A 23,368-nucleotide genomic window follows, 5' to 3' on the forward strand; every position below is an offset into this window, starting at 1 on the left:
CCAGGGATTTTGTGGATGAAGTCATGCAAGAATTAGAGGTGAGTTTCAAATACATCATTTAATATAATTAGAATAATATTGCAACATTTGATGAAAATAGCATCTTCCGTTTACTACTGCATACAATTTTTACTACACTGCTGACATTTTGTCTTGCAGAACTTTAAGCTGGAAAAGAACGACGCTACTTCGGACTCGGAAGTTGACAAAGTAAAGCGGGAGAGCCCCGAGTTGCCCTGACAAAGTTTCTTGAGTTAAGTATACGTCTTGCCAATAGAATGTACTTTTAATCTTATGACAAGACTTGTGTTGTCAATAGTTTGTAACTTGCTATTTTATGTGGAGAACATTAAATGTTTGCTTAAGAGCTATACAGCATTTATGATGAATGGGAACCACTCAGAGCAAAGAAAAGGCATCTTTTGTGATTTTGATGATGTAGTGCAGCGCCCGCACATTTGTATGCTTTAGGTTTGCCTTTAAATGAAAAGTCAATGAATCAAATAGTCCTGCCTGAAGCAGCAGCGTTGTCATACATATTTAATACAACTGTACCGTCTTGTCCAGTGTGAAATGTGAATAAATCTGAGACGCTGACTTAGCAGTTCATGTTTTAATTATAAATGTGTTACATACGAAAACAAACGTATCGCCAACAACATCTCAGACTTGTAGCATCCTCCGAGTTCATTTGTGTTGTAGCTTAATGATGGGCAGCAAGACAAGGCTGAGACCTTGCAGCGATACTCCAAACTTCACAGTGCAAACAAGGAGAGGGGGCACAAAAAAACCCAAATAATAATAATAAGAACCCTTACATGATAAGATCAGTGGATGTTTTTAACACCCCCCTCTTTCGCTGTGTGGATTGTGCTTTGATCAGAAAACAAGCCTTGACTGAACTGATAAGCCCAAAGGATGCGTCAGGTCACAATTGTTTATGGTAAGAAACAATCTTGTCGGTAACCCAAACCTCTAAAAGTTTCACATAAACTGCAAATAAAGCCACTGTCATTCTCCGAAGATGAATTCCAAGCAAATGTAAAGCTTGTGTATATATTCACGTACATGTGAGAATAGTGACGTCTGCTAGGAAAAGAGTGAGCAAGCTGTTCAATGTCTGCAGTTCTCAAGGTTTTCAGGAGATGGCACCATATTATTGAGTCTGAAACGGCTCAAAATGCTGCAACTAAGATAGTCCTCAAGACAAATATACAGTTCAAAGTTTTTTGGCACGGTTTCCTTTTGTCTTCGTCCCTATTAGAGCAACTCAAATTGGAGGAAAAAAAAGACAAGACACAGGGGACTACGCAGTGAAGCTCAAAACCACAAAATAGAGCCTGGCATCTATTCACCTGTACCTTTTTTTTTCTTGATCAACTCGTGTGTGTGCTTTCACACATACTTGTCAGACCGCGACAATTGCTTTCAACACAACAGGGTGTTCAGTGGAATATGTTTGGAAAATTGCCAGGTTGACCTTTTCACTGCAGTTCACAGTGACGTGGAAAACTACACAAGGTGTGAAATCGGACCTTCATGTGTGGCTTTCCACATTTCTTCCAATGGGAACAACTAGAAGACCCACACAACATCTTGAATGTGAGAGCCCTGACCTCAACCCTTCTGTAGAACACACAGTACAGGCCAAAAGTTTGGACACGCCTTCTCCTCATTCAATGTGTTTTCTTAATTTTCATGACTTTTTACATTGCAGATTGTCACATCAAAACTATAAATGAACACGTGGAGTTATGTACTTAACAAAAAAGGTGAAAACATGTTTTATGTTCTAGTTTCCTCAAAATAGCCACCTGTCATCTATTAAACAAGACAAGAGGCAAAGAATTAAACAGAGACAGAATTCAATTCGTACTCAATTGAGGAGAGTCACCTGTACACTGTACCCTTGTACAGTATCTCAGCACGCTCTGGCGAAAGATTGTACTCCATCCATCCATCCATCCATTTTCTACCGCTTATTCCCTTTTGGGGTCGCGGGGGGCGCTGGAGCCTATCTCAGCTACAATCGGGCGGAAGGCGGGGTACACCCTGGACAAGTCGCCACCTCATCGCAGGGCCAACACAGATAGACAGACAACATTCACACTCACATTCACACACTAGGGCCAATTTAGTGTTGCCAATCAACCTATCCCCAGGTGCATGTCTTTCCTCCTTCTTTATTTAACTTTCTCCGACCACATGACCACAGCTGCTTCCAGAGGGAAGTGGGTCGTAAACAGCCTTGCCTTTGGTTACTGAACAGTTCAAAAGAAGAGGTCGTAAAATAGTTCAAAAAGACGTTCGTAAAACAGTTCAAAAAGGAGGTTAAAGAAGAGGTCCGCTTTGAAGTCCTTGGGTTAGAACAATATCTTTCTGTTGATTACCATACATGAAAGAAAACAGAACACCTTAATTTTGCTTCCCCCACCCTACACAGTGGAGTTTTACGAGCCTTACTCTTGGTAGGTTCCAAAGACAGCTTTTGTCTTCTCACCAGACACTCAGTAACACAAACGTTTTTCTGATAACTTACAATTATTCTAACACCACCCTTTTCTCTGATTACTGCTTTGCACACTCTTGGCATTCTCTCCATGAGCTTCAGGAGGTAGTCACCTGAAAGGGTTTACACTTCACTTGTCATACTTTTGATGCCTTCAGTGACAATCTACAATGTAAATAGTCATGAAAATACAGAAAACACATTGAATGAGGAGAAGGTGTGTCCAAACTTTTGGCCTGTACTGTATATACTGTATGCAAGATACTCCGCTTGGTCAGCTCCTTTTACACTTACTCTGCGGGTTGCTGTTCCGGCCTATATTTCCATGATTGTGTGTGAAAGCGCACCTCAGTGTTGCAATATTCCACATGGCGGGGTTCTGTGTGAAAGGCACAGGCAGACAAATGCTGGATCTGCCGCTCTAAATGCAATGCATGAGTCCATATTTGCTTCCATTTTCACATCCTGATACTATGTGTCCACAGTGTAAACCAAGTCTTTTGCAATCAATCCGCTTATAATAACTAAATGGTGTGTGTGTGTGTGTGTGTGTGTGTGTGTGTCACAGCCACTAGCGGGAATGTGATGTACAGTAAGGCTATCGTGGACCAAATCTATACATTGATGTAAACTAGCAAGCACTGTCCTTGTCTGCCTTCATCCAACATTACACAAAAGGAGGCACACACACTCTTTGGGGGGATCCAGATGCACGCATGCACTCGGACGATGTCTATGTTAGCACCTTGTCACTTTGTTTTGTGCAAATCATCCCCTATAGTTGTAGTAGAGTTCATAGTTGAAAAGGTCATAAAAAGAATAAAATCTGCTCACCTTTTTCCACAGGTGGTTAACTATGCATATACTGTATGCCAAACATTCATATATATATATATATAGATCTATATATAGTTGTTTTCCAAAAATGTATAGGAAATCTATCGTATATACATTGCTTGTGATTCAAAATAGCAAATATTTTTACATGTTTAGAATGGACAGGACACGTCTTTTTTTTTGTTATATTTCACACGCTACAAAAATCTACCCACAGTGTCAAAAGGAGCAAGAAAGACGTTAGGAAAACAAAAGAGTGGAACAAAAGAAGTCACAGTGAGTACTATTCTTCCAACCGGCCTATTTTTTAGTGGTGTTGTGCCAATATGTTGTCATGATTGTACCCATGCCTGGTCTTCACAGTTTAGGGTTAAGTCAATGAGACACTCTCCATCCCTTTCTTCAGGCAACAAAACTTCAAATGTCCACCAACAAACACCAGGGCTGACGTCTTAGAGGTCCTAAAGACAAACTTCATCATTACTTTACAGCATTGGGCTTTTGGCTCTTTGACCTTATTGGTCTCTCTATTTATTTCTAATATGTCAGATATTATTCATACCTGATTATGTTAAAAGTGAACCAGATCAAATGTAAGCACAATAATGATTTGTCGGACTACAGTATTTGACATAAGTTTGAATCAATGCTTTGCCATTAAAAATATTCCATTTTGACTTTTACGAAAGACTATTAGAACTAGACAGAAAAAAATATTCCGAGGTAAAAAGTGAGCAAGTTTACAAAAACAATATTAAGTACAGTAGTACCTCGGTTTTCGTACGCCCCGAATTTTATAAGATTGTTTTCTATGTCCCAGTTTTGGTACGGCCAAACATTGCGGGCAACAAACTAGTCTGTTTGAATCCCACGTGTCTCTGCACCTTTTTCTTTTTCTACAGAATAGTGCCAAAACTTTGATAAAGAAGGTGAAAAACAGTATTGAACCAAAAGAGTACAAACATCAGCATGGCTCTACCTTCCTTTGCCAACAATGATGCGTCAGTGAGCATGTGGCACACTCACCGCTTGTGTCGACACTTTGTTGGTGTTTCGTCATCTGCTGGAGTAAAAAAGTGACTACATTTGTGCCAGAGTTAGCAAGTATTGGCGTTTTTGTTCAAAGTCTAGCTGTGCAGAAAGCAATATGAAATGCACTACTCTGGTCAGTCAGCCAAATAGTAAACGGGAAAAGAACATTTACCGTATTTGGCGCTATAGGATTGAAATGATCTCACTCTTCAGAATTGTTCCTTTTTTTGAACTGATACCAAACACGTCCATCCATCCAACCATCCATCTTCTTCCGCTTATCCGAGGTCGGGTCACGGGGGCAGCAGCCTAAGCAGGGAAGCCCAGACTTCCCTCTCCCCAGCCACTTTGTCCAGCTCCTCCCGGGGGATCCCGAGGCGTTCCCAGGCCAGCCGGGAGAGATAGTCTTCCCAACGTGTCCTGGGTCTTCCCCGTGGCCTCCTACCGGTCGGACGTGCCTGAAACACCTCCCTAGGGAGGCGTTCGGGTGGCATCCTGACCAGATGCCTGAACCACCTCATCTGGCTCTTCTCCATGGGGAGGAGCAGCGGCTTTACTTTGAGCTCCCCCCGGATGACAGAGCTTCTCACCCTATCTCTAAGAGAGAGCCCCGCCACCCGGCGGAGGAAGCTCATTTCGGCCGCTTGTACCCGTGATCTTGTCCTTTCGGTCATGACCCAAAGCTCATGACCATAGGTGAGGATGGGAACGTAGATCGACCGGTAAATTGAGAGCTTTGCCTTACGACTCAGCTCCTTCTTCACCACAACGGATCGATACAACGTCCACATTACTGAAGACGCCGCATCAATCCGCCTGTCGATCTCACGATTCACTCTTCCCTCACTCGTGAACAAGACTCCGAGGTACTTGAACTCCTCCACTTGGGGCAAGATCTCCCCCCCAACCCGGAGATGGCACTCCACCCTTTTCCGGGCGAGAACCATGGACTCGGAGTTGGAGGTGCTGATTCCCATCCCAGTCGCTTCACACTCTGCTGCGAACCGATCCAGTGAGAGCTGAAGATCTTGGCCAGATGAAGCCATCAGGACCACATCATCTGCAAAAAGCAGAGACCCAATCCGCAGCCACCAAACCAGATACCCTCAACGCCCTGACTGCGCCTAGAAATTCTGTCCATAAAGGTTATGAACAGAATGGTGACAAAGGGCAGCCTTGGCGTAGTCCAACCCTCACTGGAAACGGGTCCGACTTACTGCCGGCAATGCGGATCAAGCTCTGACACTGATTATACAGGGAGCGGACCGTCACAATCAGACAGTCCGTTACCCCATACTCTCTGAGCACTCTCCACTGGACTTCCCGGGGTACACGGTCGAATGCCTTCTCCAAGTCCACAAAGCACATGTAGACTGGTTGGGCAAACTCCCACGCACCCTCAAGGACCCTGCCGAGAGTATAGAGCTGGTCCACAGTTCCACGACCAGGACGGAAACCACACTGTTCCTCCTGAAACCGAGGTTCGACTATTCGGCGTAGCCTCCTCTCCAGTACACCTGAATAGACCTTACCGGGAAGGCTGAACCAAACCAAACACGTGAGTGGGAAAAAAGCGTTTCCTGATATCGGCAGTGAGGCACACGTCTCAGTTTCATAATGCATGGATCACTTTTACCTTGTTACTATTGGGCGTATTCAATGAAATATTCCTTGATCATTTCTATGTCAACTAATTACTGGTGTCTGGAACAGTTTCATCATTTTGGAAGAGATTACTATCGCAAACCGAGGTACTAACTTTGAAAGTTGTACTTCCATGTTGAAGTGAGTGTAGATGCTAAAGCAACTATGGGAAGGCTAGCGCTCCAAAGGAGAGGATAAAGTTGAGAGCCAATCACATTATTGGGACTAGACACATTTGGGGATGCCCTTTTGTTTGAAGGAAGATAGTCAGACAAAATGCTACAGTTGAACACAAGTGTATGACAAAATCATCTTCATATTTTTCTTTCAAATATATATATATATATATCACTGGTAGAAATGGGTCAACTATTATTTCTCTATACTAAAAACTAAGAACAGGTGCGGATTCCTTTTTTTGCACAAAAGCTATTATTAAATACATCATATCATATTCCCTTTGGAAAAGCAAAATAGTTGATTATGGAACAAAAGCCACAAGTGTTGGTTAAACATTCTCCAAATAGAAGAGAGCACAGTCTGGGTACCAAGGCGAAGGGGCGGGGCTTCTCCTGTGCCACCCCCCCTGGGCTCCCCAGTCCTGGGCTTTGAAAACAACAGCAGATATAGAGGAGACACGTCGTCGTGGTGGTGGTTGATCTCTGTAGAAACGTTGTTGAAAGGCAACTGAGCTTTTTTTTCTGATTGGACTGAAAACTCTTCCTTTACTCGAAGCGCGAAAGGCTTCTTTCTTTCGTGGAGGCCTCGTGGGAGGTAGAGAGAAGAGGAGGGCCAATATCGCATACTGTTCTTCTTTTCCCCAACTGGAGCTAGGGGCGGGGGTCAGCTCTCCAGCAACTGCTTTAGCGCTCGTTCGATGTTCATGCGGTGGCCCACTCGTGTCACGCCCAGCTCGGCAAAGTCGTCCTTGGTCAGCGCCGGCAGGTGGGAGCCCTCGATCTCGTGTTCCTGGAAGCCCACCCTGTGCTCGCTGAGGTTGATGCTCTCCAACCAGTCCCCCACGTCGTACTTGTTCCACAGGTGAAGCGGCTTCTGGTGGAAAGGTCTGAGCGCCAGCAGGGGAGAGCCCAGACCCGGGGAGTGGGAAGGCGACGGCGAACGAGAGCGGGATCGGGCGCTGGAGCTCCTCATCACAAAGCGGACCTCCTTGGGTTCCTGTGGTAGACTGAGGCTGGAGGATTTGAGGATGGTTTGCGGGGGTGTGGTCGGCGAAGGCTGAAGGCCGTAGCCCGAATAGCGTCCCAGAGGGTCGCCCCGGTCGGGTGAGCCCGGGCTGGGGCTGCGTCGCGTGACAGGGTAACGGCTGCCAGGGCGGATGCTGAAGGTGGTGCCGTAACTCCTCTGAGAAATGGTGTGGAGTTCCCCTAGGCTGCTGAAAAGTCTGAAGGAGACGGGCAGAAAGAGACATGTATCACACCACAAAGCAGCACCATTGCTGTGGAGGGTAGTCTTCTAATGCAACTAAATATGTCTCTCTTGCTGCATTGAAATAGATATATTGTTCATCTTCTAATGCAACTAAATATGTCTCTTGCTGCATTGAAATACAGTAGATATATTGTTCATCTTCTAATGCAACTAAATATGTCTCTTGCTGCATTGAAATATATATATTGTTCATCTTCTAATGCAACTAAATATGTCTCTTGCTGCATTGAAATAGATATATTGTTCATCTTCTAATGCAACTAAATATGTCTCTTGCTGCATTGAAATAGATATATTGTTCATCTTCTAATGCAACTAAATGTCTCATTTTCTGCATTGAAATATATATATTGTTCATCTTATAATGCAACTAAATATATCTCTTGCTGCATTGAAATAGACATATTGTTCATCTTCTAATGCAACTAAATATGTATATTGCTGCATTGAAATAGATATTCCACTCTGAGCACTGGGTCCTTACGCAAAACTCTTTCAAAGTCAACAAAAAACAATGACAACTATGTTAAAGTCGCAGTGGTTTGACGGTCAGCAAAACCTAACATGTTATGTATTGTTTTACCCCCCAAAAATCAGTCACAATAACAATCTAAATGTTATGTTATCACTTATGTCATCTTGCTGATTAATAATAACAATCTAAATGTTATGATATCAATTATGTCATCTTACTTATTAAATTAGTCACAATAACAATCTAAATGTTATGTTATCACTTATGTCATCTTACTTATTAAATCAGTCACAATAACAATCTAAATGTTATGTTATCACTTATGTCATCGTACTTATTAAATCAGTCACAATAACAATCTAAATGTTATGTTATCACTTATGTCATCTTACTTACTAAATCAGTCACAATAACAATCTAAATGTTATGTTATCAATTATGACATCTTACTTACTAAATCAGTCACAATAATAATTTAAATGTTATGTTATCAATTATGTCATCTTACTTACTAAATCAGTCACAATAACAATCTAAATGTTATGTTATCACTTATGTCATTTAACTTATTAAATCAGTCACAATAACAATCTAAATGTTATGTTATCAATTATGTCATCTTATTTATTAAATCAGTCACAATAACAATCTAAATGTTATGTTATCACTCATGTCATTTTACCTATTAAATCAGTCACAATAACAATTTAAATGTTATTACTTATGTCTTATTAAATCTGATAACATAACATTTAGATTGTTATTGTGACTCTTCTGTCATCTTACTTACTAAATCATCCACAGTAACAATCTAAATGTTGTTATCACTTATGTCATCTTACTTACTAAATCATCCACAGTAACAATCTAAATGTTATGTTATCACTTATGTCATCTTGCTTATTAAATCATCCGCAATAACAATCAATGTTATGTTATCACTTATGTCATTTTACTTATTAACTCATCCACAGTAACAATCTAAATGTTATGTTATCACTTATGTCATCTTACTTATTAAATCAGTCACAATAACAATCTAAATGTTATGTTATCACTTATGTAATTTTACTTATTAAATCAGTCACAATAACAATCTAAATGTTATTACTTATGTCATCTTATTAAATCTGATAACATAACATTTAGATAGTTAGCAATCAATCAATGTTTATTTATATAGCCCTAAATCACAAACTCCAAGCAACGTTATCATGGATATATGTATATGTAGATATACATGTATAAATATGTATACAGATATATATACCGTAATTTTCGGACTATAAGTCGCAGTTTTTTTCATAGTTTGGCCGGGCTCCAGTTCGACTTATATATGTTTTTTTCCTTCTTTATTATGTGTTTTCAGCAGGTGCGACTATACTCCGAAAAATACGGTATATATATATATATATAATGTATTTTTATCTGTACACATATTTATATCTGTATACATATTTATACATGTATATCTACATATATATATCCATGATAACGTTGCATGGATGGCAACATATGTTGCTCCAAAACCTGTATATACCTTTCAGCATTAATGGTGCCTTCACAGATGTGTAAGTTACCCATGCCTTGGGCACTAATACACCCCCATACCATCACACATGCTGCCTTTTACACTTTGCACCTAGAACAGTCCGGATGGTTCCTTTCCTCTTTGGTCCGGAGGACATCACGTCCACAGTTTCCAAAAACAATTTGAAATGTGGACTCGTCAGACCAAAGAACACTTTTCCACTTTGCATCAGTCCATCTTAGATGAGCTCGGGCCCAGCTAAGCGTTTCTGGGTGTTGTTGATAAATGGCTTTGGCTTTGCATAGTAGACTTTTAACTTGCACTTACATATGTAGGGACCAACTGTAGTTACTGACAGTGGTTTTCTGAAGTGTTCCTGAGCCCATGTGGTGATATCCTTTACACACTGGTGGCACTTTTTGATGCAGTACCACCTGAGGGATCCAAGGTCCGTAATATCATGGCTTACGTGCAGTGATTTCTCCAGATTCTCTGAACCTTTTGATGATATTACAGAGCGTAGATGGTGAAATCCCTAAATTCCTTGCAATAGCTGGTTGAGAAATGTTGTTCTTAAACAATTTGTTCAGGCATTTGTTGACAAAGTGGTGACCCTCGCCCCATCCTTGTTTGTGAATGAGTGAGCATTTCATGGAAGCTGCTTTTATACCCAATCATGGCACCCACCTGTTCCCAATTAGCCTGTTTACCTGTGGGATGTTCCAAATAAGTGTTTGATGAGCATTCCTCAACTTTCTCACTCTTTTTTGCCACTTGTGCCAGCTTTTTTGAAACATGTTGCAGGCATCAAATTCCAATATATATATATATATATATATATATATATATATATATATATATATATATATATATATATAATTTGAATTTCCCCCAGGGATCAATAAAGTACTTTCTATTCTATTCTATTCTATATATACATATATATTGGAATTTGATGCCTGCGACATGTTTAAAAAAAGCTGGCATATATATATATATATATATATATATATATATATATATATATATATATATATATATATATATATATGTATATATGTATGTATATATACTGTATGTATATATACTGTATGTATATATATATATATATGTGTGTATGTATATGTGTATATATATATATATATATATATATACATACAGTATATATATATATATATACAGTATATATATGTATATATATATATTATATATATATATGTATATGTACATATATAAATGTATATATATATGTATATATATATATATATATATATATATATATTAAAAATATACAGTTGTACATTGCACTTTAAATTTTGCGGCCTCAGTATTTCACAGATTTAGTTTTTTTAAGCATAGTCTACAACTTTTAAACCTTTTTCAAGCATACAAATGAGTAAATAAATAAATAATAAGTAAATAGAGTATGTTCAGTATCGTGGCTCAGCCTCTGGCAGCATTACCATATTGGATGTGGGGTTATTTCATGTCATAATGTTTGATTGATTGATTTATTGAAACTTTTATTAGTGGATTGCACAGTTCAGTACATATTCCGTACAATTGACCACTAAATGGTAACATCCGAATAAGTTTTTCAACTTGTTTAAGTCGGGGTCCACATAATCAATTCATGGTAAATTCATGTGCACTCATTTGTTAAAAACTGCATTCAGAAGTTGCTAACCAGCGTTTTTATGCTCTAGCTATTAACAATTTTGATTTATAATGAATTATTCCTACTTTGCCGAAATTCAATTATTGCAGTCATGTCCGTAACCAAATGACAAGGATTGCTGTAGGCAAACTTATGTATTAAAAACTTTTAGTAGTATTCCATTTCTGTGTAGAGAGAGGAAATATATGTGTAATATGTGTTCCATGCATGTTAGCATTTGTTCTGCACAGTGAAAAACATATATCTCCAAAATGTGCATTTGTTGTCGTTTTCCAGAAAAAAAGTGACAAAAAGTGGAGATGTATGATTTTCATTGCCAGATGCTAATATGGGTGAAATGCATTATAAGCAAAATAATAAAGAAAAAGATGTGTGGAGGGGGGTGGGGGTTCAACGGACATGATGTGAGCTCCATGCACACTTACACAGCGGTCCTGCCCTCCTGGGCGCACAGTCACTTCTAGACCAATCAGATCAGAGCAGCAGGGCGGAACATGCAAGGCGAGCAAAGAGAGAGCAATGGGAGAGAATGTTAGCATCACTCGCAATGAGACGTGGCCGCTAACCAGACGTGTCCTTGGCCTTGCCCGAATCTGCTGTCTTTGGACGCATGCTGCATGTGTGCACTCATGAGGTATATCTCTAGACAAGATCTGTTTCAATCAATCAATCAATCAATGTTTATTTACAAACCCCGTTTCCATATGAGTTGGGAAATTGTGTTAGATGTCAATATAAACGGAATACAATGATTTGCAAATCCTTTTCAACCCATATTCAATTGAATGCACTACAAAGACAAGATATTTGATGTTCAAACTCATAAACTTAATTTTTTTTTTTGCAAATAATAATTAACTTAGAATTTCATGGCTGCAACACGTGCCAAAGTAGTTGGGAAAGGGCATGTTCACCACTGTGTTACATCACCTTTTCTTTTAACAACACTCAATAAACGATTGGGAACTGAAGAAACTAATTGTTGAAGCGTTGAACGTGGAATTCTTTCCCATTCTCGTTTTATGTAGAGCTTCAGTCGTTCAACAGTCCGGGGTCTCCGCTGTCGTATTTTACGCTTCACAATGCGCCACACATTTTCTATGGAAGACAGGTCTGGACTGCAGGCGGGCCAGGAAAGTACCCGCACTCTTTTTTTACGAAGCCACGCTGTTGTAACACGTGCTGAATGTGGCTTGGCATTGTCTTGCTGAAATAAGCAGGGGCGTCCATGAAAAAGACGGCGCTTAGATAGCAGCATATGTTGTTCCAAAACCTGTATGTACCTTTCAGCATTAATGGTGCCTTCACAGATGTGTAAGTTACCCATGCCTTGGGCACTAAAGCACCCCCATACCATCACAGATGCCGGCTTTTGAACTTTGCGTCGATAACAGTCTGGATGGTTCGCTTCCCCTTTGGTCCGGATGACACGATGTCGGATATTTCCAAAAACAATTTGAAATGTGGACTCGTCAGACCACAGAACACTTTTCCACTTTGCATCAGTCCATCTTAGATGATCTCGGGCCCAGAGAAGCCGGCGGCGTTTCTGGATGTTGTTGATAAATGGCTTTCGCTTTGCATAGTAGAGCTTTAACTTGCACATACAGATGTAGCGACGAACTGTATTTAGTGACAGTGGTTTTCTGAAGTGTTCCTGAGCCCATGTGGTGATATCCTTTAGAGATTGATGTCGTTTTTTGATACAGTGCCGCCTGAGGGATCGAAGGTCACGGTCATTCAATGTTGGTTTCCGGCCATGCCGCTTACGTGGAGTGATTTCTCCAGATTCTCTGAACCTTTTGATGATATTATGGACTGTAGATGTTGAAATCCCTAAATTTCTTGCAATTGCACTTTGAGAAAAGTTGTTTTTAAACTGTTTGACTATTTGCTCACGCAGTTGTGGACAAAGGGGTGTACCTCGCCCCATCCTTTCTTGTGAAAGACTGAGCATTTTTTGGGAAGCTGTTTTTAAACCCAATCATGGCACCCACCTGTTCCCAATTAGCTTGCACACCTGTGGGATCTTCCAAATAAGTGTTTGATGAGCATTCCTCAACTTTATCAGTATTTATTGCCACCTTTCCCAACTTCTTTGTCACGTGTTGCTGGCATCAAATTCTAAAGTTAATGATTATTTGCACAAAAAAAAAGTTTATCAGTTTGAACATCAAATATGTTGTCTTTGTAGCATATTCAACTGAATATGGGTTGAAAATGATTTGCAAATCATTGTATTCTGTTTATATTTACATCTAACACAATTTCCCAACTCATATGGAAACAGGGTTTGATATATAGCCCTGAATCACAAGTGTCTCAAAGGGCTGCACAAGCCACAACGACATCCTCGGTTCAGATCCCACATCAGGGCAAGGAAAAACTCACAACCCAATGGGACAATGAGAAACCTTGGAGAGGACCGCAGATGTATCAAAGAGACGTGGTTTTAATACAGCTCTTGTACTGGATAGAAGTACCTCATGTGTATGTTAGCATGTGAAGCAATGACAGCAGAGGAGACTCAAGCACAAAGAGGTTCTGGCTAGTGGACCACATGAGAGAGAAATGAGCACATATCACAAACAAATACACAAGACAGGACATGTGTCCCTTGACCTTTTTCATTCAAGCTGAACTATATTGAACTTGTAGTCTTGTATTAGTAATACACTCAAAGTTTGAATATAAGGCCATATTCTATAGAACGTGACATCCAATTTTGGCCCGTTGACATTGTGCCGTGGTGGACTGGAGTGTAGGACACGTTATATGTCTTAGCTGTCTCACCGTAGCTTGTTTGGTTAATTAGCACAATACAGTTAACGCTAGCAAGGGTGTCCAGGAGGAAGTTACTCTGCTGTAACTGCAGGGACAACCTCTCCACCAGGACCGTTTGGTTAGTTAGCACAATATGGCTAACTTTAGCAAGGGTAATCAGGAGGAAGTGACTCTGCTCTCACTGCAGGAACAACCTCTCCACCAGGACCGTTTAGTTAGTTAGCACAATATGGCTAACTTTAGCAAGGGTGTTCAGGAGGAAGTGACTCTGCTCTCACTGCAGTGACAACCTCTCCACCAGGACCGTTTGGTTAGATAGCACAATACGGCTAACTTTAGCAAGGGTGTTCAGGAGGAAGTGACTCTGCTCTAACTGGCAGACATCAGGGACAACCTCTCCACCATGACCGTTTGGTTAGTTAGCACACGATGGCTAACTTTAGCAAGGGTGTTCAGGAGGAAGTGACTCTGCTCTCACTGCAGGGACAACCTCTCCACCAGAACCGTTTGGTTAGTTAGCACAATATGGCTAACTTTAGCAAGGGTGTTCAGGAGGAAGTGACTCTGCTGTAACTGGCAGACATCAGGGACAACCTCTCCACCAGGACCGTTTGGTTAGTTAGCACACGATGGCTAACTTTAGCAAGGGTGTTCAGGAGGAAGTTACTCTGCTGTAACTGCAGGGACAACCTCTCCACCAGGACCGTTTGGTTAGTTAGCACAATATGGCTAACTTTAGCAAGGGTAATCAGGAGGAAGTGACTCTGCTCTCACTGCAGGGACAACCTCTCCACCAGGACCGTTTGGTTAGTTAGCACAATATGGCTAACTTTAGCAAGGGTAATCAGGAGGAAGTGACTCTGCTCTAACTGGCAGACATCAGGGACAACCTCTCCACCAGGACCGTTTGGTTCATTAGCACAATATGGCTAACTTTAGCAAGGGTGTTCAGGAGGAAGTGACTCTGCTGTAACTGCAGGGACAACCTCTCCACCAGGACCATTTGGTTAATTAGCACAATACGGCTAACTTTAGCAAGGGTGTCCAGGAGGAAGTGGCTCTGCTCTCACTGCAGTTACAACCTTTCCACCAGGACCGGGCCGTGCGAGCTCGCTGAAAACGAAGCCGTGAAAGAGAGCAAGTGCTTTGTACAATCAATAAGAGTACAACATGTGTTGGCTAAAGAAGGCTATAAAATATTTAGAAGCACACACAATAGAACGATGGCACTCAGCTTTGCCGAAGCAACGGCAGCATAAACGAGCAGATTTTATTTTTGTGGGTTAAAATGAAGATTAGGATATAACGTGATTGGTGTTTTATGACTGCGTTATATCACACTTTGAGGGCAGAACTTTAGTTGACATAATCCACAGGGTTAGGATGCTAATACATGTTGTGAGGGACAGTCAAGGAGCATGATCATCATTGTTGAGTTAGGATAATTTTTGTTGTGAGGGACAGTCAAGGAGCATGATCATCAATACAAAAACAAAACAAATCACGCAACACAATCAAACAAATGTAAAGCATGCACACAAGGTGGAAATAGGTGTGTGTTTAAAGGTGGGAGTGAAATAATAGTGTGTATTGTCCACAACTTTCTTTCTCACTGGCACTCATCGAGGGCGGACGCTCCCCTTTCCTCTCCCTTATCTCTCCTGCTTGCTTCTTTGTCTTGTCTTGTCTTAACTTTCTTGTCGCCTCTTTTTGCACTGCTCTCCAAATCTAAACATTGGAACTATTTAACTGGCCTCAACGAAATTGACAAGATCTTGGGTTTGGGGGAACCTGCTTGTCGTGACGGAGCGGTTGTTGCTGGACACACGACGGACTCTTGGGAGAAGAAGGAGTCCCGCGTGCCTGGGGACCCTTTTCTGTCGAGGACGTGAAGAAATCTACCTATTGGGAATTATGACAACGGGACATCTGCTGATTGGAGTAAGCGTTACTCTGGTTTGTCGACAAATTGGAAGTTACTGGCAGTCTTCAAAGTACCCCAAAACTGCCACAAAGGATTGGAGGATGCGGGAAGAACTGTGGACACTCTTGTGATTTGGATAACATTGGACTGTCTGCCCCGCAGGATTTTTGAGGACCAGTCATAGACAATTTAGAGTGAAAAGCAAATTTTATTTTCACTCGCATACAAAACATTCTAACTTGGATTGTTTCCCTGGCTTCGAGACTCTCCCGAAGGACAGTGCGGCGAAGACACAACAAACTCCCTTCTTGTCTCTCATGGACACACACCTGTTGTTGTTGACTTTGGACTAGCGACTGTACAAGATCAAGGCCGCGGAACAGAGACACACTGCAAGCTTACACACAAACATGCATCCAACCCAACGCCCTCGACGCAAATCCCATAGAGGTGATGAAAGGATGTTCAGCGCCTGAGAGCTGCGGCCTACCAACATGACCCCGCACTCCCTTCCCTCTGTTGCTAGATATCTCGAGATGTACGTTGTAATATGTATATGTGCTTTGCTATGGAGATTTTTTCCCACTCCAGACTGGGCCCCATTAGGAGCCTAGTCTAGATTGTATTTTTTCACTCATCTTTCCCCAGCGTTTTACCTTTTTCCCCATCTTTTACGGGGCGCCTTGTGGCGACCCATCAGCGTTCCTGTTCTGTAACCCTGTACACTGTTTGTTTGTCTAATCTTGAACGGGTTTGTGCTGAAAACAAAGTTTCGTTGTACTTGTGCAATGACAATAAAGATCTATCTATCTATCTATCTATCTATCTATCTATCTATCTATCTATCTATCTATCTATCTATCTATCTATCTATCTATCTATCCATCTATCTTTAGATGCCTCGTGAATAAAGTTCTATTCAATCTTCAGGAATGGATTAATTTAAATAGGAACAAGCTTCACTACTTCCCCTACTTCAGGGATCGGCAACCCGCGGCTCCGGAGCCGCATGCGGCTCTTTGATCACTCTGATGCGGCTCAGCAGCTTACTTGCTGAACCCCCCAATTTTCCCGTGAGACTTCCGGATTTCAGTGCCTCTCGCAGAAAACTCCCGGGATCAATATTCACCGATTTTCACCCTTACAGATATAATAAGGGCGTGCTATGATGGTGCAACATTCGGCGCCCTCTACAATCTGTATTACCAGCGTGCCAGCCTAACAATTGTTATACAATATACATCGCCTGCTTGCACACGTACGTGACAGCAAGGCATACTTGGTCAACAGCCACACACTGACGGTGACCATATAAAACAACTTTAACACTCTTACTAATAATGCGCCACACTTTGAACCAAAACCAAACAAGAATGACAAACACATTTCGGGAGAACATATGCACCTTAACACAACATAAACACAACAGAACAAACACCCAGAATCCCATGCAGCCCTAGCTCTTCCGGGATACATTATACACCTCTGCTACCACCAAACCCCGCCCCTACCCCAAGCCTGCTCCCTCACACATCAACCCCCCCCCCCCCCCCCCCCCCCTCCCCCCCTCTCTCTCTCTGTGCGACGGTTGAGGTGGGCGGGGTTTGGTAGCGGGGGTGTATAACGTATCCCGGAAGAGTTAGGGCTGCATGGGATTCTGGGTATTTGTCCTGTTGTGTTTATGTTGTGTTACGGTGCAGATGTTTTCCCGAAATGTGTTTGTCATTCTTGTTTGATGTGGGTTTACAGTGTGGCGCATTATTAGTAAGAGTGTTAAAGTTTTTTTTATACCGCCACCGTCAGTGTAACCTGTGTGGTTGTTGAGTAAGTATGCCTTGCTGTCACCTACGTGAGCAAGCGGAAGCCCCATACAACATGTGGATGATCAGTTGGTTGTAGTGGGCGCTATATGCTGTACCATCACGGCATGCATGACGCTGACAAGCGCTATTCACATAAAACTCGCGTGCCGCACCAGCTTAAAAATTCCATATAAAGGTGTGGGCAGCGTGTCTGAGACCCCTGATTTATACATAGCACAAAGCAAAAAAAAACTTTGTATGCTGTGTTATTTCATTTAAAATTTCAAAAGTTTTTGCGGCTCCCATTGTTTTCTATAATTTGTGAAACTGGTCAAAATGGCTCTTTGACTGGTAAAGGTTGCCGACCCCTGCCCTACTTCAATCTCAACAAATTGCACATTAAAAAAACGGAGTTGATCCTCTGAAAACGGAATGGCAAACACACAATGTGTCAGTTTGAACAACACGGCAGTGACACAAACAACTTTAAGATCCTTTAGCAGGGAATCCGTCAAAGTCTGACAAGATTTTGTCTAAACTTGAATCACAGGTGTCAAAGTCAAGGCCCGGGGGCCAGATCTGGCCCGCCACATCATTTTATCTGGCCCGCAAACACCTGGAAATGATATGTGTCAATAAATTACTTCATATTTTCTCACTAAATGTCATTTTGACAGAAAATATATATTTACTGCTTAAAATTGCATACCTTTTCAACTTTAATAGTATCCAATATTGCAACTAATACTACAGTATATTATCATACTTTCCAAACATGTTTTTGTCTAAATAAAAATACTTCACTTTACAGCAAACTACCCATGAAATGAATAAAAATGACAATACATGTTACGTTGTTCTTTACAGCATATTACTGTACATTGAAAAAAACTTCTACTGTTTTTTGCCTTAAAATTCTGTTGACTGAGCTGCCAGTTTTTGACTGTAAAATCTTGTTTTTAACGGTGTATTACTGTAAATGGAAATATTTGTTTTTACGGTAAAAAAAACTGGCAGCTAAGTTGCCAGAATAAAAAAATTACTCGTACAGTTTTTCCATGAACAATGTCAATTTAACACAAACATTCTGCCAACTAAGCTGCCAGCTTTTTCCATAAACACCCCAAAAAACAGTGCTACTTTTTTCCATTTACTGTAAAATGTTGTAAAAAAAATAAAAATAAAAAACACTTTTATAGTAAAATTTTATAAATGTAAAGTTTTTACTGTAAAATGGACAGTCTACTTAAAACCATGTATATAATTAAAATTCCTGTCTGTTGATGGCAGCCATAACTGCCATGTGGCCCTCAATCAAAACCACTTTCACATCCCTGGCCTGCACCAACAGAATTATTTTCTGGAAAACTAAGGACGTCTCCCTTCACTATTCTTATTTTGTACATTCCGCAGAACTAGCGTCCTCTACAGTAGACATTTTATTGTGGTTGATTTATTTTGCCAGATTTACAGTATTCTTTTTTAGAGACCTTCTGCAGAAAAGATGACAGCACTCTCGTGATACGGTATCTGCTGCAAAAAGGGATTTGAATGGAACTCCAGGGCCACCAGGTGAATATGAACAAAAAGAAAGGAGCTAAAGAAGTTGAACAAATGACTACGTGACAACACCTTGGTTATGTGGATCACATGACCTGCCAAAAAGGAGAGGACTTAAAGGGGTATATGTAAAGCACAAGTTTGGAACCCAGTACGTGTTTGCTAGGAAGGCTCAAATGCCAGTGCAAGGATCAGCGGTCCAAGTTCTGCTCTCTCGTGGTTTTAGGACTCTGCTGCAAAAATGTTTGTCTCCACAGTTTAGAACTGAACCTGGGCCAGATTTGGCACCCCAGCCACAAGTAGAATAGCGATATACAGATGGGCAAAATGTTTGTTTCTGTCATTGAGTGTGGGCGGAGCCAAGATTGATGTAAATGTGAAACTGGTAATAAACTAGATGAGGTGTGAATGCTCCAATGCTGAAGTTGAACTGAAATGCTGACAGAATGTAGTATGAATTAGGGATGTCCCGATCCGATATTTGGATCGGATCGGCCGCCGATATTTGCAAAAAAATACGTATCGGCAAGGCATGGGAAAATGCCGATCCAGATCCAGTTTAAAAAAAAACCCTCTGCTCCGTGTTTTCCAACGCACCTATTTAAATAGTACATTCCACTTTTCTGCTGCTCCCTATAATTTCCGTTCCGCATTTTCCAGCACACCTTCAACACATCCACAGGTCTGTGGATTCTAACGCAGTTGCTTTTAGCTGCTGGCATTACACGACAGGCTCTTCTCACTCTTTTCTGTGTCTCCCTCTCACAGACAGCAAGCGCACCTTCTTACACACGTCACATACTGTCACGTCATACGTCACATAATGTCACGTCATACGTCACATGCGTATAAGCCCTCCCCGAGCAGAGAGGTAGCAGCATGGCTAACGTTAACTGTGATGCTAGCGCAGCCGTGTGACCAACGTTATCTCTAAGGTGCGCGCTTGTGCAATTGCGCACTGTTTAAACGTCCTCTGCGCATAGCAATTATATGCCACGCACAAAATCAAATAAAAAAAATAAGCGCATAACAATTTTCGACACACCGACACGACAGAGAAAACAGTTTTCGTCATCATTGTTCAAATATTATAACGTCTGTCGAGACGCTTATCTCCATTCGGTGCCACACGTCCACACCATCAAAATGCAGAGGCAAAAATTTCCAGATCAACACCGTATGAAAAAATTAGTGATTTTTTTAGTTGTGATTTCCTTCTCTGCATGAAAGTTTAAAAGTAGCATATATTAATGCAGTATGAAGAAGAATGTTTTAATGTAGACATGCAAGCCTTGAAAGAAAATGTTGAAAATCAAGACTACATTTCCTGCAAATGGATGCATTTCTACCCGATATTTTAACTTTAGATTTATTCTCATATCAAACTCTTTTGGCTGTCTTTTTGACACTTACATCCGGCGCCCCCCTCCACACCCTGGATTATAAATAATGTAAATAATTCAATGTGATTATCTTGTGTGATGACTGTATTATGATGATAGTATATATCTGATAGTATATATGTGTATCATGAATCAATTTAAGTGGACCCCGACTTAAACAAGTTGAAAAACTTATTGGGGTGTTACAATTTAGTGGTCAATTGTACGGAATATGTACTTCACTGTGCAACCTACTAATAAAAGTCTCAATCAATCAATCAAAACACACAGAATCATCATACTGCTGTGATTATATGCATCAAGTGTTCATTCAAGGCTAAGGCAAAATATCGAGATATATATCGTGTATCGCAATATGGCCTTAAAATATCGCAATATTAAAAAAAGGCCATATCGCCCAGCCCTTGTTTCATTGATGCCATTTCTGTTTGTCATGTATAATTTTGTCTATTTTGTGTTTATCCTTGAATAAACAGGTCAGTTTCTTGTTACCAACCATTGTGTATTATTCAAACTCCCCTAATTCAGCTGGCTAGTTGTTATCAAGAGTACTAAAACCCTTTTCAACATGATTCTGACAACTAAGTAGGCTAAATAACTTTAAACTTTAATACATGCTCGGATAGGCCATTATCGGTCAGTATCGGTATCGGTCAGTATCGGTATCGGATCGGAAGTGCAAAAACAATATCGGTATCGGATCGGAAGTGCAAAAACCTGGATCGGGACATCCCTAGTATGAATGTAAGAATAGTTGAATGTTGAAGTTTGAATTTCCAGGAAAAAGGGAATTTGGTTTTAGAACCTGGAAAGTTGTTAGTTGGATGAGTGGAATGTGTTGACTTTGGAAATAATTTGAATAGGTTGAAAAATGGAAAATTCATTTTGAATGGGGGAAATGTCCCTGAAAACTGGTAACTCTTGGAAATCCGGGAATTTTTTTTTACGTTGTTGAACGAGAGCACACAATTTTGAACAGGCTGAATATTTTGGAGTTGGAACGGTTTAAGTTGGATAAAAAAACACTTTGAAGAATGTCCCATTCATTTCAATGGGAATTTCATGGGAATTTTTGGGGAAAATGGTAAAAAAAAACTTGAATGTTCTGAAAGAGTTAAAATGGTTGGTGTTGGAATTTTTCAAAACGGTTGAGAAATGTTGAAATAGTGACATTTTTAAATGAGAAATGGTATTAAGGAATTCCTGGAATTTCGGGAAAATTTTTCCAGTTCAAAAAACAAGGTTAGGTTTTTGTTCTGATTAAGAGGAATGTTCACTGCAGGCGGAGTCAGGGATAATAACATGGCTAGTTAAATGTGTAATTATGCCCTTTTTATTCATGACTAGAGAGACATGTTTAAATATGTCTGAAAATCCATCCTTGACACTTCTTGCTGATACAGCTGTCGACACCATGAATGTTTATCAGCCACCAGCGGTGGATGTAAGGATGTATCACTCCACATACGTCAACCACCACCAGGGAGAAGCTCAGGGATGGAGGGTGAAGGTCATCGCTATTAGCAGGACTCTAGGATGAAGGTCATAGCTACTAGCAGGACTCTAGGTGGGCACCCAACACACTCCTTGTTTGCATCCACTCATTCATCACGTACACACACACACACACACACACACACTCTGGTATTTTTCACCTTTTTGAGACCTGAGAAATATGCCCACCTCTTTAGGACCACCCTTTCTAGATATATAAATATTTGTATTTACACCCTTGTGTGGTGTTCGGGTCTGTGGGACCCGTTTTAATTTTTTATTAAAAGAAAAATGATACAATTAATTAATTTTTCAAACTGAGACTCACTGGCTTTGGCTCATTTTCTGTGAAGAACATATATCAGAATACATATTTAATGACCACACACCATACACCCCACCTACACATTTCTATTACATATAAGATGTCCGGGTCCACTGGACCCGGGGCTAATAGAAGTGTGGAAATTGATGTTCTGTGTACCACACACACACACATACACAGCAGGCTTAGACAGGAGGAGGACGGGGTGTAGGTACACAGAACATCAGAGGGTCAAATGTGCGAGAAAATGAGAGCAGACAGTGTTGACAAACAATGTTGCAACCTTGTGTGGGAACCACAGGTGCAGAAACACAAAAGAAGATACCCTGTGGGATGCAGAAACTGGCAGAGAAATTTTCCGTGCAACGTTCATATTGTTGTTACTCAGCCAGCGTTTGTGGGTCTGATGGACCCGTTGCATTTTGTGGCCTTTAATGCCTCACAATCAAACACTTTTATGTTAAAATACTGAACAGATGTTTATTGGGATAAGGTAAACATCGGTTCAGTATTTTAACATAAAAATGTTTGATTGTGAGGCATTAAAAGCCACAAAATGCAACGGGCCCATCAGCATACTTGCCAACCCTCCCGAATTTCCCGGGAGACTCCCGAAATTCAGCGCCTCTCCCGAAAACGTCCCGGGACAAATATTCTCCCGAAAATCTCCCGATTTTCAGCCGGAGCTGGAAGCCACGCCCCCTCCAGCTCCATGCGGACCTGAGTGAGGACAGTTTTTTTTCATGACGGGAGGACAACAGAGTGACAAGAACTAAATCATCCAGACTAGAGATAAATTATATTATTATGTTTATTTTACCTAAAAATAAATATATTTATTCATTTAAAAAAAAAAAAAAAAAAAACATTTTTACTATATTTTGCTAAAAACATCAAAATTAATTGTATTTTTTTGTGACT

At 40.8% G+C, this 23,368-nt stretch overlaps 2 protein-coding genes across 2 annotated transcripts in view; one reads left to right on the forward strand and one right to left on the reverse strand.

Annotated features, from left to right (window-relative positions):
* rabl2 (RAB, member of RAS oncogene family-like 2) overlaps window positions 1-597 on the forward strand; it is a 14,293-nt gene extending 13,696 nt beyond the window's left edge. The window contains exons 8-9 of the mRNA XM_061969142.2: window positions 1-38; window positions 160-597. The exon at window positions 1-38 is cut by the window's left edge and continues 46 nt beyond it. Coding sequence (XP_061825126.1) covers window positions 1-38; window positions 160-240 — 119 coding nt within the window. The 3' untranslated portion in view covers window positions 241-597. The remainder of the gene's footprint in view (window positions 39-159) is intronic.
* Window position 598: 1 nt separating this feature from the next.
* Window positions 599-23,368, reverse strand: part of shank3a (SH3 and multiple ankyrin repeat domains 3a) — a 336,974-nt gene continuing 314,204 nt past the window's right edge. Inside the window, 1 exon segment of the mRNA XM_072913723.1 lies at window positions 599-7,424. Within this exon segment, the coding sequence (XP_072769824.1) occupies window positions 6,866-7,424 (559 nt within the window). The 3' untranslated portion in view covers window positions 599-6,865.

This window comes from Nerophis lumbriciformis, linkage group LG08 (genome assembly GCF_033978685.3).
Source record: "Nerophis lumbriciformis linkage group LG08, RoL_Nlum_v2.1, whole genome shotgun sequence".
NCBI lineage: Eukaryota > Metazoa > Chordata > Actinopteri > Syngnathiformes > Syngnathidae > Nerophis > Nerophis lumbriciformis.